Source organism: Arabidopsis lyrata (genome assembly GCF_000004255.2).
Source record: "Arabidopsis lyrata subsp. lyrata unplaced genomic scaffold ARALYscaffold_8, whole genome shotgun sequence".
NCBI lineage: Eukaryota > Viridiplantae > Streptophyta > Magnoliopsida > Brassicales > Brassicaceae > Arabidopsis > Arabidopsis lyrata.
The window spans coordinates 20,507,172-20,521,734 of NW_003302548.1; the positions used below are offsets into that span (position 1 = coordinate 20,507,172).

Consider the following 14,563-nt stretch of genomic DNA (forward strand, 5'->3'; position numbering starts at 1 on the left):
AACTGCTTTTACTGTGATATTGCTGATGTAAGGTTGCAATTTTTTTGTCACATTAAATGTTAGACTGTCCAACATTAAAACGTTATAAAATTATTTAACATTAACATTTCACATAAAACGAAAATAAATTTACCAAAGCAACCACCAATTTACTGGCCAATAAGAGATCAACAACTCTTACATAAGCATAAGCAATTAAGAATGGCAGCATAGTAACAGTGTACTACCCATTTTCAATGAGTGAGAGTGACTACAATAATTTAATTTTATGTTTAATCCAGAAGATCCGTACCTTAAACGGTTGAACCCAGAGACACATTTAGGAAAAGTTGGTCCAAGTGTTGGGTTCGAATACCGTATGCGGGGAAGGGAGTAGGGACTACATTTATCATGTTTTGATCTCCCATTCGAAAAGATGTATGAATTTTGGTTTGAAACTATCCAAATATCGAAAACAACCACTATATCTTTATTGTATAAATAATTAGAAAGTTGCCCATGCGATATATAGATTATATATTCAATATTAATTTTGGATATATAATGAAATTTGTCTTCAATTATTTACAGTATTATATAAGATGCTCAATCAAACGATGAGAAACATTGATGTTATATATTATTTTGTATTGACGGTAAAATTAAGATATCAGACTGACCCATGAACATTTTCTTGAAAAATCATTTTTCTACCGCCCATTAATCGCATGTGAGCTAGAAAATTTGCTCTAACTAATCGTCATTAGTACATAACGATAAATATTTGACCGATTCAAAGTGTAAGACAATTACTATCCTATGAAAGTATGAAACTTTCCGAACCAACTTGCTGCATCCTCTGATTTTTAAAAGTCACGGATCTCCTGTTTTAAGATTGCATAAGTCAAACATTTAAAGCTTGATAATTTTGGCAATTTGGACTAAATCTGCTGAAACTAATATACATATAGCTAGGTTCGATATTTTAAGTTATACGTATTTCTATTATAAAGACTTTCAAATTCCAGGTTAAAGTTAGGTAAATATATTAACTCCGACAAGAGGTTAGTACATTGTGATTGGAGACGTCCAACTAATTTCTTCCGGGATATCTGATGTTTGCGGTCAATTGCATATATAATATGCATAGTGTTTGATTTTACTGGACCCAAATCTTAATATAGTGGTTTTGGCCGGCCATTGCATATTATTTTGGATTTTACTTGGTTTCTCTATTTAAAAAAAAAATTACAAAGCAACGAAAACTTATATATGTTTTAATAAAAATGTATGTTAATCATAATATACATATCCTAATTTTGGTTTTAGATCTCAAATTTCATACCTTATACATATATGGTATCCCACTATAATTTTTAGTAAGATATTTGATTGTGAGTATGTAAGAATATGAATCTATACACATGGGTTTCTAACTATTGGGTATAGCTAAGCCACTAAGCCTATGCCAACAAAAACTTATTCATTTAAAATAACTCAACGAATCGTAGTCTGATCTTCTAAATCTTAATCAACCTAAACATTTTGACTTAGCGTGTCTAAACTATCTCTTTATGGCATATGTTGTCCTTTTCCGTAGGGTATTTTAGAACCATCACTTTCAAGTTTTAATGTCGGTTCATGAAGATTGACCACGTCAATAGTAAGATGTTGATTTAAATAACCTCAAAAAAATGATAAGAAAATTATTGGTGCGTACGCATTTTAAGGAAGAATCTATGCAACGATGCAGATTGGTTGGTTAGATTATAAATAAGGTTTCAAACTATATGAATATGAATAGGGTAAAATATTTATAACCATACAATTATCTAGGTTATTATTGGAAAAACGACATCTTCCTGGTATATATTCGTTTGAATTACCATTTCTTATCAATAAAATCAAGCAATTTGACAGTACTTCGAATTCAGCAAGACAAATAAATCAAGTCACCTCTCATATTAAAGTTTAGCGGTTCGAAAATGACATACTACTATTAACACTTATTTCCTAGTGGTCCATATCAAATAGATTAGTCTTTCTATTCCAACAAATGTTAGATTAGTCTTTCTATTCCAACAAATGTTATCAACCCTTTTTCAAAAATACAATAAAAATGGTGCAGATACTAATTATGAAAAAGGAACTGTTTATAAAACAATTTTTGTATGATGAAAAACTACCAACACTTACATTCGTGGGACATTTATAGTAATATTGGTTAAATCAATCTATTTACCTTAATTAAACTCATATATATTGATATTTTGTTGTTAGCATTAGATGTTTGGTTGGGGAAAACATCGGACTAATCCTAGAATATTACATTCGTGTCTATCATTGCTTAGTGCTACACTAATCCTTCCATATTACTTTCATGAATTGATTTTGACACTTTCTCCCCTTGAACAAAACAGTACATTAACAAATATTGAATTGATTGATCCACTGTAAAAGATTTATAGTAACTCTCTAAAATTCGATTTCTTATGTCTTTTTTTTTTTTTTTTTGAAACAACGATTTCTTGTGTCTGTCAACTGTTTGGTTTAAAGGATTCTTTTTAAATTGTCTTCAAATTAAATTGTGATGAATTCTTTTTAGCACAATATCCATCATCAAAGCTGCTAGTATTCGAACACATGATATGATACAATCATACAAAAAAAAACGATAACGAATACAAATAAAGAATACATTCTTCAATCATTTTCTTAAAACTTCGAAATCATTCCCACCAGATTTATACAGCGATGCAACACTTCAATTGCCACGCAATTTACTGGCAATGGAAGAATGAACACGTGTACGGTAGAGATCAAACCACCTATCTTTCTCCGGATATAGAAAGCGAGGATCTAGGACAAGGCATGTCAAAGCACACAAGACGACAGAAGAAAATACTCAAAAGGAATTAGGTATGTCGTAGGTCCCACCTCAAAAGCAATATTTTATCGTATTAGAACTTGTGGTCTCCTCTTATAATTAGACATTTGCCACACGTCGTCATCTTGGTGCTCAAACGATTTGATTTGCGAACACTTACGCTTCTCCACTCCTTGTACAAAGTTCGTGAATGTTAACACGTGTTGACCAGCTATTGAAGATCACAACAATAATCTCTAAGGTACGAAATCTTTCAATTCAAATTTACTCGATACATAATGGGCGGTGTATTATTTAATTGTAGTTTCAGATTTAGTTTCATATAGTATATGCATTTTTCTGAAAATATACAAATTATTGGCGGTTGAATCATATTATAATCATTATGGGGAGGCATTTCGTATGGGACCGTATAGAGTATCGACGTATGTCATACGTGATAGAATTTTGAACGTGGCATGATCTTAGAGGGGTTTCATAGTTGACTATTTTTGCAGTTATGAGCTCGATGAGTATAAGTCAATTCTCATTTGAATTTGTTCACATTATTGAGAAAATAGAGCCTGGATTTCCAAGTTCCGAAAACGAAATTTTATTAATTTGATTGCATTTATGGTTTATTTCAATTCCATTGACATACATACACCTACGATTTTTATAGCTTGAATATGTTTTATATTTCGTCGATGTAAAGTAGGGAGATGGTTTTTATCAGTGTGGCGCAATAGTGATTTGTTGATTTCGAGTAATTAATTTACTTTATGTTGATCTTCAAACAACTGAACTTGTTAAGCTAAATTTAATACTGGAAAATAATATATAAATTAATTACCTACTTTTTTTTTCTTTGAAATATGGAAATTATTGTTTTGTACACCTATAGCAATAAAAACAAACAAACTAAAAGTTTGTCTTAATAGTTAGGATAAATTAGTTTTTGGCTTCATAAAACCCCCTAACAACATACCTTATAAGTTAAAGATTCAACTATAAAATAATTTTTAGAAGTTGAATATATTCGACACTTACCATTCATTAAAATTAGAGAGCGTGTAAGTAATCATTTGAAATATTCGGAAGGTTGTGGTAAATTATCTAATTAGAATGTTTGCTCAACTTCGAATTTAGAGATATATTATCTTTGTATGTGGAGTATATTAATCAAAAACTAATGTGTTGTGTTATTAACTTATTATATTAATGTTTCGTCTCTGTTTTTTCTTTCTTTCGTGTCTATCATTGAATTTAGGTTTTTTGAGACTTCCTTAGTCGCGTTTATTTATTTTAAGCGACAGTATTTTATGTTTTTTTTTTTTTTTAACTCACAAAGTATTTTATGTTTATCTTGTGAAAGTGTTGAAGAAACCAAGTTGTTGTTTATCACCAGCGACAATTTCAACAATGGGCTTGGGCCTGATGGCAGAAATAGTTTCTAAAATTTAGGCCTCTATTAAACTTGTAGGTATTGGGTCTCACTCGGTTGAATCCGTTGATAGCCCTGTTCTAAAAATCCCCGCCTAGCCCCGATTACTTCCCGCTTAATCGCTAGGCCCATCCTATCCGCCTCGATTAATGACTAATCTCCTAAAAAATCAGTAACCCGATTATTCTCCGCCTAATCCGATTACTTTCCGCCTAATCTTATATATCCCTATTATTTTTTAGATTGCAAGTATAAAAAAACTTTTTATTTTTGTTATTCAATCATTTGAATGGAGAGTTTGTGATGTTTTACAATAACTTGTGTTCAAATTTTAATAAAAATCATAAATTTGTAATAAAAATCATAAATTTTTACAATATTGGATTAATATATTTTAAAAATATTAAAATAACCCTAAAACTAATCCCCGATTAATCCCCGATTTTAATCCGATTTTCCGATTAATCGCTAGGCCCATGCCGAGCGCCCGACTAGCGCCTAGCGATTTTTAAAACAAGGGTTGATAGTAATGATAACAATCCTTCTTTTAAGTATCCCAATAGAAGCTGTTTGTGCAACAAAAGTATTATAAATCATCATCTCTAAAAGATTAAACAAAGTCTTCCTATTAGAAGAAAATTTAATCTGAATGTTGTCTGTAGAGGCAAGACCACTGGAAAGGTCTCAAAAACAGAGAGTATTAGTAACATATAAAAACAGAGACATAATTTTAAAACTTTGCATCAAGCAATCCAAAACTTAAGACTGATAAGTTTCAGGAACGGGAGAGAGACATCTGTCTGAAAACCCTAAGAATCTCTAGGACTTGTTCATAAGGAAGACTTAGATCTTTGACCACTCTGGTTTCGTTAATAGCATTGATCCAACCGTAGACACCAGGAACTATCTCTGGGTCTATAATCTTCAGACCCAAAACTTCTTCGTGTGCCTTGTAAGGGCTAAGCAAAGTGCACATCACAATGTCTACGAGGCTCATGGTCTCGTTTGTCACGGTCGGTTCACCATCAGTGTCAGAGAAAATCTCCTTAAGCCCTTCTTTCTCTATAACTCTCAGCTTCTCCTTCACCTCTGTGAGAGCTCTCTCTTGCTCTTCTCCTTCGCTTTTCACCACTTTTATCACCACATCGTAAAGCTGCAGAAAAGTTTATTCTATAAAAATTCAGTAAATTAAGTTCAAAACTTGAATTAAAAGTTAGGGTTTACCAGATTTACTTACGTGTAATTGGATGTAGTTAGCCCAAAACCGGACTTTAGATCTTCTATAAGGGTCTTCTGGCAAAAGATGTGGTCCGTTTCTCCACGTTTCGTCGATGTACTCAATGATAAATAAGGATTCAGATATGGGTTTACCGTTGTGGACGAGAACCGGGATCTTCTTGTGAACCGGATTGTACCGGAGAAGGGTTTGGCTCTTGCTCTGGAGATCTTCTTGCACGAATTGGTAAGGTATGGATTTAAGCTTGAGTGCTAACTCAATCCTTTTGCTGTAAGGACTCGCGTATGATCCATGGAGAATCACTTTGTTCTCAATTTCTTCATCCATTTTTTCTTCTTCTTTGGAATTGAGTATTGCTTGAAACATGGACTTAATTATTTATTATATGCATACAGACCACAAGTGGAGATAAAATGAAAATTTGTTATATAGTTTGGTCAAATAACCTTGTTCATCAATCTCATAGTTGCTTGGAGAAGAGTCTTTATGACGTGTGTAATCATTTGGATTTTGTTATTCAAACTCGACAATCGTCACAAAACCCCAATATATTGCTGCCGTGTCATTATCCACCGAGCTTAGTGGCACGTAATGCATTGGATTACGACCAAAAAATAATTTTGATCTAAATTAAAGGCTTCTTTCAGTGCCGGCTCAATATTTTGATGGGCTCTAGGGCAAAAAAAATTTTGGGCCTTTAAAATTTTTTTTCTTTTAGTGTTTTTGTGTTATAATTTTTTTTTATAATATTTTTAATAAAAATTTAATTATTAAAACTTAAAAACAGTAAATAAAATTTTTTTGGGCCTTTATAATTTTATTTTTATGTTGTAATCTATTTTTTTTAATACTTTTGTAAAAATATTTTAAAAAATGGGCCCATTAATTATTAGAACACGAGATTGGATCCCTAGCCGTCGCACGGCCCGCCCCATATTCTGAGCCGGCACTGGCTTCTTTGTTTCCCGTTTCCAAATTGAATTTTCAACAGTTTAAATCGATTCACTTTTATTGTAGAACACATGACTGAGAAATAGAGAAATGTGAGATTGATGAAATCGAACGGTCAGAAAACTACTGCCAGCTTTACTTATTCAGCTTCCAGATCAAGCCACGTGGCTAAATTACATCTTGACTCCTCTCATATTCACGGACACGTGTTCCCAACCTCTACTTAATTCATATACTAGTCTTGTCCAAAACACAAACAGAGAAAGCTAAGAAAAACTCAAAAGGCGGTGGTGAGAGTGTGATTAAAAAAACAATTCAACTGCAAAAATGAGTTCCGGTATCGGAAGTTTAGCGAAAGTCATCTTTAAGAACTTCGATGTCATCGCTGGGTAATTTAAGACGTACTATGTAACCTAATTATAATTTTTTTCTCCTTTTTAACTTTTTCCATTAATTAGATCGTTTTTAATGTGCAGACCTGTGATTAGCTTGGTTTATCCTCTGTAAGTTCTGTATAACTTTCTCTGTCAAATTTGTTCGCCTGAGCCTTTTTTTTTAATTAAGATTTTGGTTTATACAGATATGCATCAGTGAGGGCAATAGAGTCGAGGAGTCATGGGGACGACAAACAATGGTTGACGTATTGGGCTCTCTACTCACTTATCAAACTCTTTGAGCTCACTTTCTACGGACTCATTGAATGGTAAATTTCACACACAATCTAAAGCTTTCTTGATACGCAAGCTTCTACTTGTGCAAACAGAGTAAGGTTGTATATACGTTTGTTTCTAATCACTGTATAGCATTGGATCTTAGAAATTATGATAGATCAGTGTCTTGGATTTCACCGACAAATTTTGTTATGTGAAAAATGCTTAGAAGTTGTTTTGGAGATGAGTCCGATCCCTAATTACCTATCTTTAACTTTCTTGAAGTCCAAGTAAGGTGCTTTAGGTTTTTGAGGAGTCGTGAGAGAAACTGTGCTGTATGTAACAGTGGTTCGTAGATTCAATTCTATAGACTAAAGTTTCGAGTTTTATGCTATGGTATGGTCAGGATCCCATTATATCCATACGCCAAGCTAGCCCTAACTAGTTGGTTGGTCTTACCGGGCATGAGCGGCGCTGCTTATCTCTACGAGCACTATGTGCGTTCATTCCTTTTAAGCCCACATACTGTTAACGTATGGTACGTGCCAGCCAAGAAGGATGACGATTTAGGAGCAGCCGCTGGCAAATTTACTCCGGTAAATGATTCCGGTGCGCCTCAGGAAAAGATTGTGAGCTCGGTATGACCTCTTAACTCTCTCTAAAACCCCTATTTGTGACCTAAATGTTTGAACTATGAGACTCATCAGTTTCTTGAACGTTTCTATTTTCAGGTGGATACATCAGCCAAATATGTTGGTCACTCTGCTTTCGATGACACCTATAGCTACTAGTAAACTACTACATGCTGGTTGTAGCTGAATATCGTTTACCGATCTTAGTGTATCGTATACTTGTTTTTTTCTTTTTCTTTTTTTGTTTTCGGGTTTTATGAAGTTTGTTGTCACTGCTAAGAAATTTCAATATCAAAATAAAAGTTAATGAGTGAGTGATTTATTGTTATGTAATAAGTGATTTTTTGTTATGTAATAAGATCAGAGCACAAATATAATAGTGAACTAAAATGGTAAGAGTCTAGAGTAGCTAGTACAAGCTTCACGAGTTAGTTATTAATTTGATGACCAATTTAGTATCGTATGTTGATTGCTTTCATTCTCGACCAATGATCAGAGAGTTCAGTCAACGAGGTTTTGATAGCGCAGCTCACGGGCTCGGATTAGATATATTTCCTTCCAATATTTGTCGACTTTAAACAAGCAGTATCAAAAAACAATCGATCGATCCTAAAGAAATGGTAAAAGCCAAAAGCTTCTAGCTGTAAAGAGAAGAAGAATGAGTAGGTGTACTGGCCAATATATTCGTTTTCTTACCACGTTACCAAACATTTGTGTGTTTGAACCATATCTAATTTTTTCGCCCAAAAAAAAAAACAAAAGAACCATAGCTAATTAATTTTATATACACATATAGCATTTACATAGATCATGTGAAGTCTGTCACGGAAATAAATATGTTTCTTTTCATCGAAAATATGTTTAATTTGATGTTGTCATTCTTAAATGATTTTCTACTTTATTGTTAACAATAGAAATTGATTTTCTACCTTACATATTTTGTTCGTAAAATAGACAACTAATTTTAATGTCTTGATCTAAAATTTGCTAAAAAAAAATGTCTAAAATGAGAAACCTGAAAAAACGTTACAGAATGCAGAACAATTGAAAAGTAAAACCGCAAATTGTTTTCAAGATCGTCGACCGCGAGATTCACAACATCATCATTTTGCGTCGTCACACAAAACAGTGGCACAAGCTGATGTTCCTTTGGATCCTGTAGTTTACTATATATTCTTTTAACTCTATTGTAGTCTTGTTTTATTTTTATTTTGATATGAGTACTCTTGTGTAGTATTACTTTTGTAAAGTTTACATCTTTAGCAAAAAAAAGAAAAAAGCAATTCAATATGTATTGTGTAACAAAAAAAAGAAAAGAAAAAGAGAATTGCAACAAAAATGGTTTTCAACTGGGAAAAAAATAAAACTGAAAATGATATGTTTGCTAAAAACACGTGGGAAGGCGTTACATATTACACAGTCCAAATCAGCATCGTTATTTATTCTCATCACACATTAGCTGTTACCGAAACGAACCATGAAGAAGTTAAAATAAAGAAAACTGTTTCTTTCTTTCTTTGATTTAAAAAGAAATAAAATGTTGCAAAGATTAGCTAAACCAATGCTCAATCTAATAAGAATATTTGTGTCATTTGTTCTCTGTAGTGGCCGTATGTATTATTTTGCATCCGTGTCTAATAATTTATAGTACACATACAGTTTTCTTGAGGTATAAATCTTCAAATTTTCGTTCTTTAAAAAAAAAAAATGCAGGGTCCACGCGAGAGACGTCGTAACGACTAAAATAAGTTTTAAATTAAATAAATCTCTCAATCACTCTCTAACCTTCGATTCTCCGTCCTTTTCTCTGCTCTTCAGTTTTCTCTTCCTAACAAGCAAAACCCCCAAAACAGATCGAATCCATTTTTTTCCTTAAAGAAACTTAAAAAGAAAATTCCTTTTTTTTTTTTTTTTTTTAATTTGGGTTTCTTTCACCTAACCAAATTGATTCTCTTACCTTTTATCACATTGCTGCATCTGGGTTTTCAATAGAAACAACAACAAACAAAAAAAAGACTCTTCTTTTTGTTTTGGAGACGGATTCAAAAAAATGGCGACGAACATTGGGATGATGGATAGTGCTTACTTTGTTGGAAGGAACGAGATTCTCAGTTGGATCAATGACCGCCTTCATCTCAATCTCTCTCGTATCGAAGAGGTTTTTTTTTTTTTTTATCAATTTTTTGTTGGATTTTGTAATCTCTGCATGTGTGTTTCCAATGATAGATTTCTTCATTGTGTAGCATTGTTAATGAATTGATTAATAAAGGACGTGCCTTTTGGTTTAAAGGGTTTTGTTTTTGGTAATGTCGGTGGCTTAAGAGGATTGATTTTGAGAAATGTAGTGTTGATCTGGTGCAATTTTGTTGGGTGATTTGGGGGAATAGGGTTTTTGGAATTTGATTTGTTGTCATGATTTAACAGATTTGTCGGTGTTGTTGTTGTTGTTGTTGTTGCTCTCACTCGATTTCTTGAAATGAGATTTGCTGATCTTTACAAGTGTATTGGGGAAAAATGGTTTACCTTTGGTTCTGTCTGATAGTTGAAAGTATTTTTGGGTGTGTTGAGATGCAATTACATTGATTCTCTTATGGTTCTTGCTCTGTGTGTAATTGATGATTCAATGCTTAGCTACATTTTTCAGCTTTGATATTGAAATGGTCATGCTGTTGTAGTTCGTCTTGCTTGTGATATTGTTTAACTAAGTGGCTTGTGGTTGGGTTTTGCTAGGCTGCATCTGGTGCTGTGCAATGTCAAATGTTGGACATGACCTTTCCAGGAGTTGTGCCAATGCACAAGGTGATTTTATATTCACATTTTATCAACATATCTTGTTTGCTTCTTTCACAGAGCAGTTTATAAATCTCCCACTTTTTAGGTTAACTTTGAAGCAAAGAACGAGTATGAAATGATACAAAACTACAAGGTTATGCAAGAAGTCTTCACCAAATTGAAAATTACAAAGGTAATTCTTTTTCGTGTATATTATTTTTTTTTGCTACATTTGCTTGGGATAAAGATGTACTGTGTGCTAATGCCTTCAATTATATATATTACTCACAATGCTATTGTCTTAGCCATTGGAAGTCAACAGGCTTGTCAAAGGCCGACCACTAGACAATTTGGAGTTTCTACAATGGCTGAAACGATTTTGTGATTCCATAAATGGTGGCATTATGAACGAGTATGGACGTTTCTACCTTCCTTGTCTACATTTTTTTCTTGATTAATAACTAAAAGTCTTCTTACCATCAACCCAATGGTTGCATCATTGTAGGAATTATAATCCAGTAGAACGAAGATCAAGAGGTGGCAGAGAGAAAAGCGTAAAGGGATCTAGTAAGATCTCAAAGTCATTGCAAACAAACAATATGCATCATCCTCCAGTCACTACTTCCAACAAACCAGCTGGTTTGCCATTTGAATTAGCTTCTCTTATCCTATTGCTTGCCTATCCAATTTAGAAGTTTCTCAACGTCATTGAAAATTATAACTCCTAGGTCCCAAGCAAGCAAAATCACATGCAATTGGAGGTGGGAGCAATACATCAGCCGAAGTGCAAGCTCTGTCAAAAGAGGTAATCAACATCTAATCATCACTCTTAACCATTCGGTTTCATTCTTTTCTTCTTGATAATGAAGATAGACTTGTAATGTAACTTTCTTTCACAATACCAGGTAGCAGATCTCAAGGTCTCGGTTGATCTCTTGGAAAAAGAAAGAGATTTTTACTTCTCTAAGCTCCGGGATATAGAGATACTATGTCAGACTCCTGAACTTGATGATCTTCCGGTAAATGTCATAGCAATGCTTCTTTTTTTTTGTTGTTGTCTTTGTTTTTTTCTTAGTTTGAACTCAAATCATATATGTTTTGTTGAAACCACAATATGTGCAGATAGTGGTAGCGGTTAAGAAGGTATTATACGCAACCGATGCAGATGAATCTGTGCTAGAAGAAGCTCAAGAGTGCCTAAACCAGTCTCTAGGGCTTGAGGTTGATGAAGAAGAAGGAAAAGAAGAGGAAGAAGAAGAAGAAGAAGAAGCAGCAGCAGAGACCCAAACTTAAAGTTGTGACAAATAAAAGTAGAGGACAACGATGGTTCATTGCCTTGTATTAGAAGATAGATCACTTGGAGAGGGTGTTTGCACAATATTCAATTTACCCTAACCGGTTTTTTGGTTTTAAAGTAAACTGAACCGAATTTGCTCCTTCCTAAATTTGAAAGATTATATGATGGGTTTTCACTGTATCACAACGATTCTATTAAATGTGCCCCAAAAAGTAAAATTTAAAATTACAAAATAAATAGTTCCATTGTATTATGAAAGTATAATGATAATCTTAGCTTGGAAGGAGAAAAAAAGACAAGTAATGGCATTTAAGTTTCCAAGTGCATAATGCTTTCACTCTTATCCATCAACCTGAGATACATGTACCAGTTACTAAACTCGTGGTCCGATGTTCCTCTGATTTCAACCTTCCTCAAATCATTCTTTTGCAGGTCCTAATAGAGAATGTACATGAAAACTCTTACATCTATTTTGAAGAGATTGTTTCTCCAACAAGCAAAACAGGAGATTCACGTTTCCCAGTTGCTGTCGACTCCTATGTATAGATGTAAGAGTTTTCATGTACGATAGTGACACCACAATATGCAATGAAAATGTTTTCTACAAAAAAATTAACATTAAGTCATACTGTAGTAATGGCTGCTGTTATGTGTGTCCCAATGACAACATATTACCATTGGTTGAGTTATGGGCTTCTGAATCGAAAACATATATTTGGGTGCAAAGAACCTTAAGTAAACGGCTTAACATAAGTAAAAACTAAATTATAAAATAAATAGATTCATTGTTATTTAAAGGAAAAAACAGTGAATTGTTGTTAATCTTAGATTGGGGGAGAAAAAAAACAAGTAATGGCATTCAAGTTTCCAAGTGGATGATACTTTCATTCTTATCCATAAGCTTGAAAGAAAAGTGGTGCTAGCTATTAAACCCGTTGTCTTCTGGTACTTCCTCAAATCATTCTTCTGTATATCATAATAGAGAATGTAAAAAGGGGAACACAACTCACTTGGTACCAAGATAACCTCGCCGTTTCGAGATGTACCTTCCACCGTCAAATCAATGTCGTTATCGACTAAATGCAACTGAGAAGGCTGCAAACTCAAAGATCTCATCGACCAGTTTCCAGCATTTTCCAAGACCCATAAGTCCACCAAACCGTTTTCTTTAAGACTAGTATGATAAAAAATAGCTGGTTTCCCACCATACTCTATAAAACCCAGAGAGCCAACATATGCAGACACCACAAGAGGCGCTTGGATTATGTTAAATTCTTCAGATCTAACGTCAAAGCTGACAACGATATCCTCAAACATACTAGTGAAAGCAAGATAATATATAACTCCACCGATGCACAGTCCAGGTCTTGTAGATATATGAGGTTAATCAAACTCTATTCTTTTCCAAGAATCTCCAACTTCTAGTACAAAGACCCAATGCTCCAAGTTTATCATGTCCAAATCTTGTGAAGATGATGACACAAAATTACAAACTACTTTGTATTGATCAAGAACAGGATCGTGTCCCAAGAAGTAGAGTACACAATGGTCATTTCCTTGAATAAAGATGTTGAATTTGATGGCGGGTAAGGTTACGCTCTGTCTGGTGGTGGGATTATAGATACACGCTTTTCCGCAAACAATGTATAAAATCAAGCCACGAAGAATCACCATGTTGCGTCCTCCCATCCCTTGCATGGTCGTCAAATCTTGGTCGAAACTAGAAGATGATGATAATGATAGCAGTACAGACTCGCGGGGGTTGTGGCAGACCTTCGTTGAACTACACTCGTGGTCCACCAAACTCATGTATAGGCGAGGTGGTGGTCGCAGTGGAGATGCGACCGTAAGATAACAGTTGCTAAAATATCGGGAAAGGATAAGAGAAGAACATAGCTTTGAGACGCACTTGAACCTCATCAGCGATTTAGCAGGCAATCTAGTCAGAATCTCGATCTGGAGATCCAAAGTAATCTCCGGCGCTACCAAATCGCCTCCTCTTTGTCTTCTTCTTTTTCTTCCTCTTCTCATCATCGCCTTTGAAGACCTCTTCTTCCATTGAAAAGAGATGAAATCAAAGCTAGAGACATACGCATAGCTACTAGCCTACTACGTCTAATTCACGAACCTCCACAATCTTTAATATATCAAAATTATTTCCTACTCCTTAATCATCTAGGAGGAACAGGAAACTTTCTTTTGTTGATTCGGAAAAGAAAGTTTACCCTAACCGATTTTTTCGGTTTAAAAATGAACCGAAACCCAATATATATATGTTCCTACTGTATTATGTATTAACTGGGCTTACATCGTTCATAAAATGAAGTATGGCCCAATAACAAATTATCATTGATTCATTTATGGGCTTCTGAATGAGATGATCTTTAAAACTAGACTAGACCTGGCCAAATAAACCGAACCGAAACCGAAGCAAAAAAACTGAACCGAACCAAGCCGAAAATTTGAAAATAACCGAATGGATACTAAATTCTATAACCAAAATAACCGTAACCGAATCGGTACCGAACCGAAATATCCGAAATACAATTAAATTTTCAAAATAATTAATTATTTATAGACCAAATAATCAAAAATACTTGAAAATATATAAAAATAGTAAAAATACTCGAAAATGACCGAAATTTATCCAAAAATATCCGAAAATACTCAAAAATAACTGAAATATCTGAAAATATCCTAAGCAAAATAACCGAATAGATACTAAATTTTTAAAC

At 33.9% G+C, this 14,563-nt stretch overlaps 4 protein-coding genes across 4 annotated transcripts; 2 read left to right on the forward strand and 2 right to left on the reverse strand.

Moving 5' to 3' along the window:
* Positions 1-4,897: 4,897 nt before the first annotated feature.
* Positions 4,898-6,138, reverse strand: LOC9302567 (glutathione S-transferase U9). The gene is made up of 2 exons (XM_021013857.1): positions 5,527-6,138; positions 4,898-5,442 (listed from the first exon to the last, which is right to left on the reverse strand). The coding sequence occupies exons 1-2, from the start codon at positions 5,890-5,892 to the stop codon at positions 5,065-5,067; spliced, it is 744 nt and encodes a 247-aa protein (XP_020869516.1). The 5' UTR covers positions 5,893-6,138; the 3' UTR covers positions 4,898-5,064.
* A 379-nt stretch (positions 6,139-6,517) lies between these two features.
* On the forward strand, positions 6,518-8,092 carry LOC9302568 (HVA22-like protein b). The gene is made up of 5 exons (XM_002864751.2): positions 6,518-6,866; positions 6,954-6,980; positions 7,058-7,180; positions 7,534-7,765; positions 7,859-8,092. The coding sequence occupies exons 1-5, from the start codon at positions 6,805-6,807 to the stop codon at positions 7,916-7,918; spliced, it is 504 nt and encodes a 167-aa protein (XP_002864797.1). The 5' UTR covers positions 6,518-6,804; the 3' UTR covers positions 7,919-8,092.
* Positions 8,093-9,486: 1,394 nt separating this feature from the next.
* On the forward strand, positions 9,487-12,027 carry LOC9300873 (microtubule-associated protein RP/EB family member 1B). The gene is made up of 8 exons (XM_021016174.1): positions 9,487-9,917; positions 10,490-10,558; positions 10,638-10,724; positions 10,837-10,943; positions 11,037-11,170; positions 11,260-11,336; positions 11,437-11,550; positions 11,654-12,027. The coding sequence occupies exons 1-8, from the start codon at positions 9,810-9,812 to the stop codon at positions 11,822-11,824; spliced, it is 867 nt and encodes a 288-aa protein (XP_020871833.1). The 5' UTR covers positions 9,487-9,809; the 3' UTR covers positions 11,825-12,027.
* Positions 12,028-12,629: 602 nt separating this feature from the next.
* LOC9300874 (F-box protein At5g62510) lies at positions 12,630-14,018 on the reverse strand. The gene has a single exon (XM_021016175.1). The coding sequence runs from the start codon at positions 13,860-13,862 to the stop codon at positions 13,212-13,214; it is 651 nt and encodes a 216-aa protein (XP_020871834.1). The 5' UTR covers positions 13,863-14,018; the 3' UTR covers positions 12,630-13,211.
* Positions 14,019-14,563: the final 545 nt, after the last annotated feature.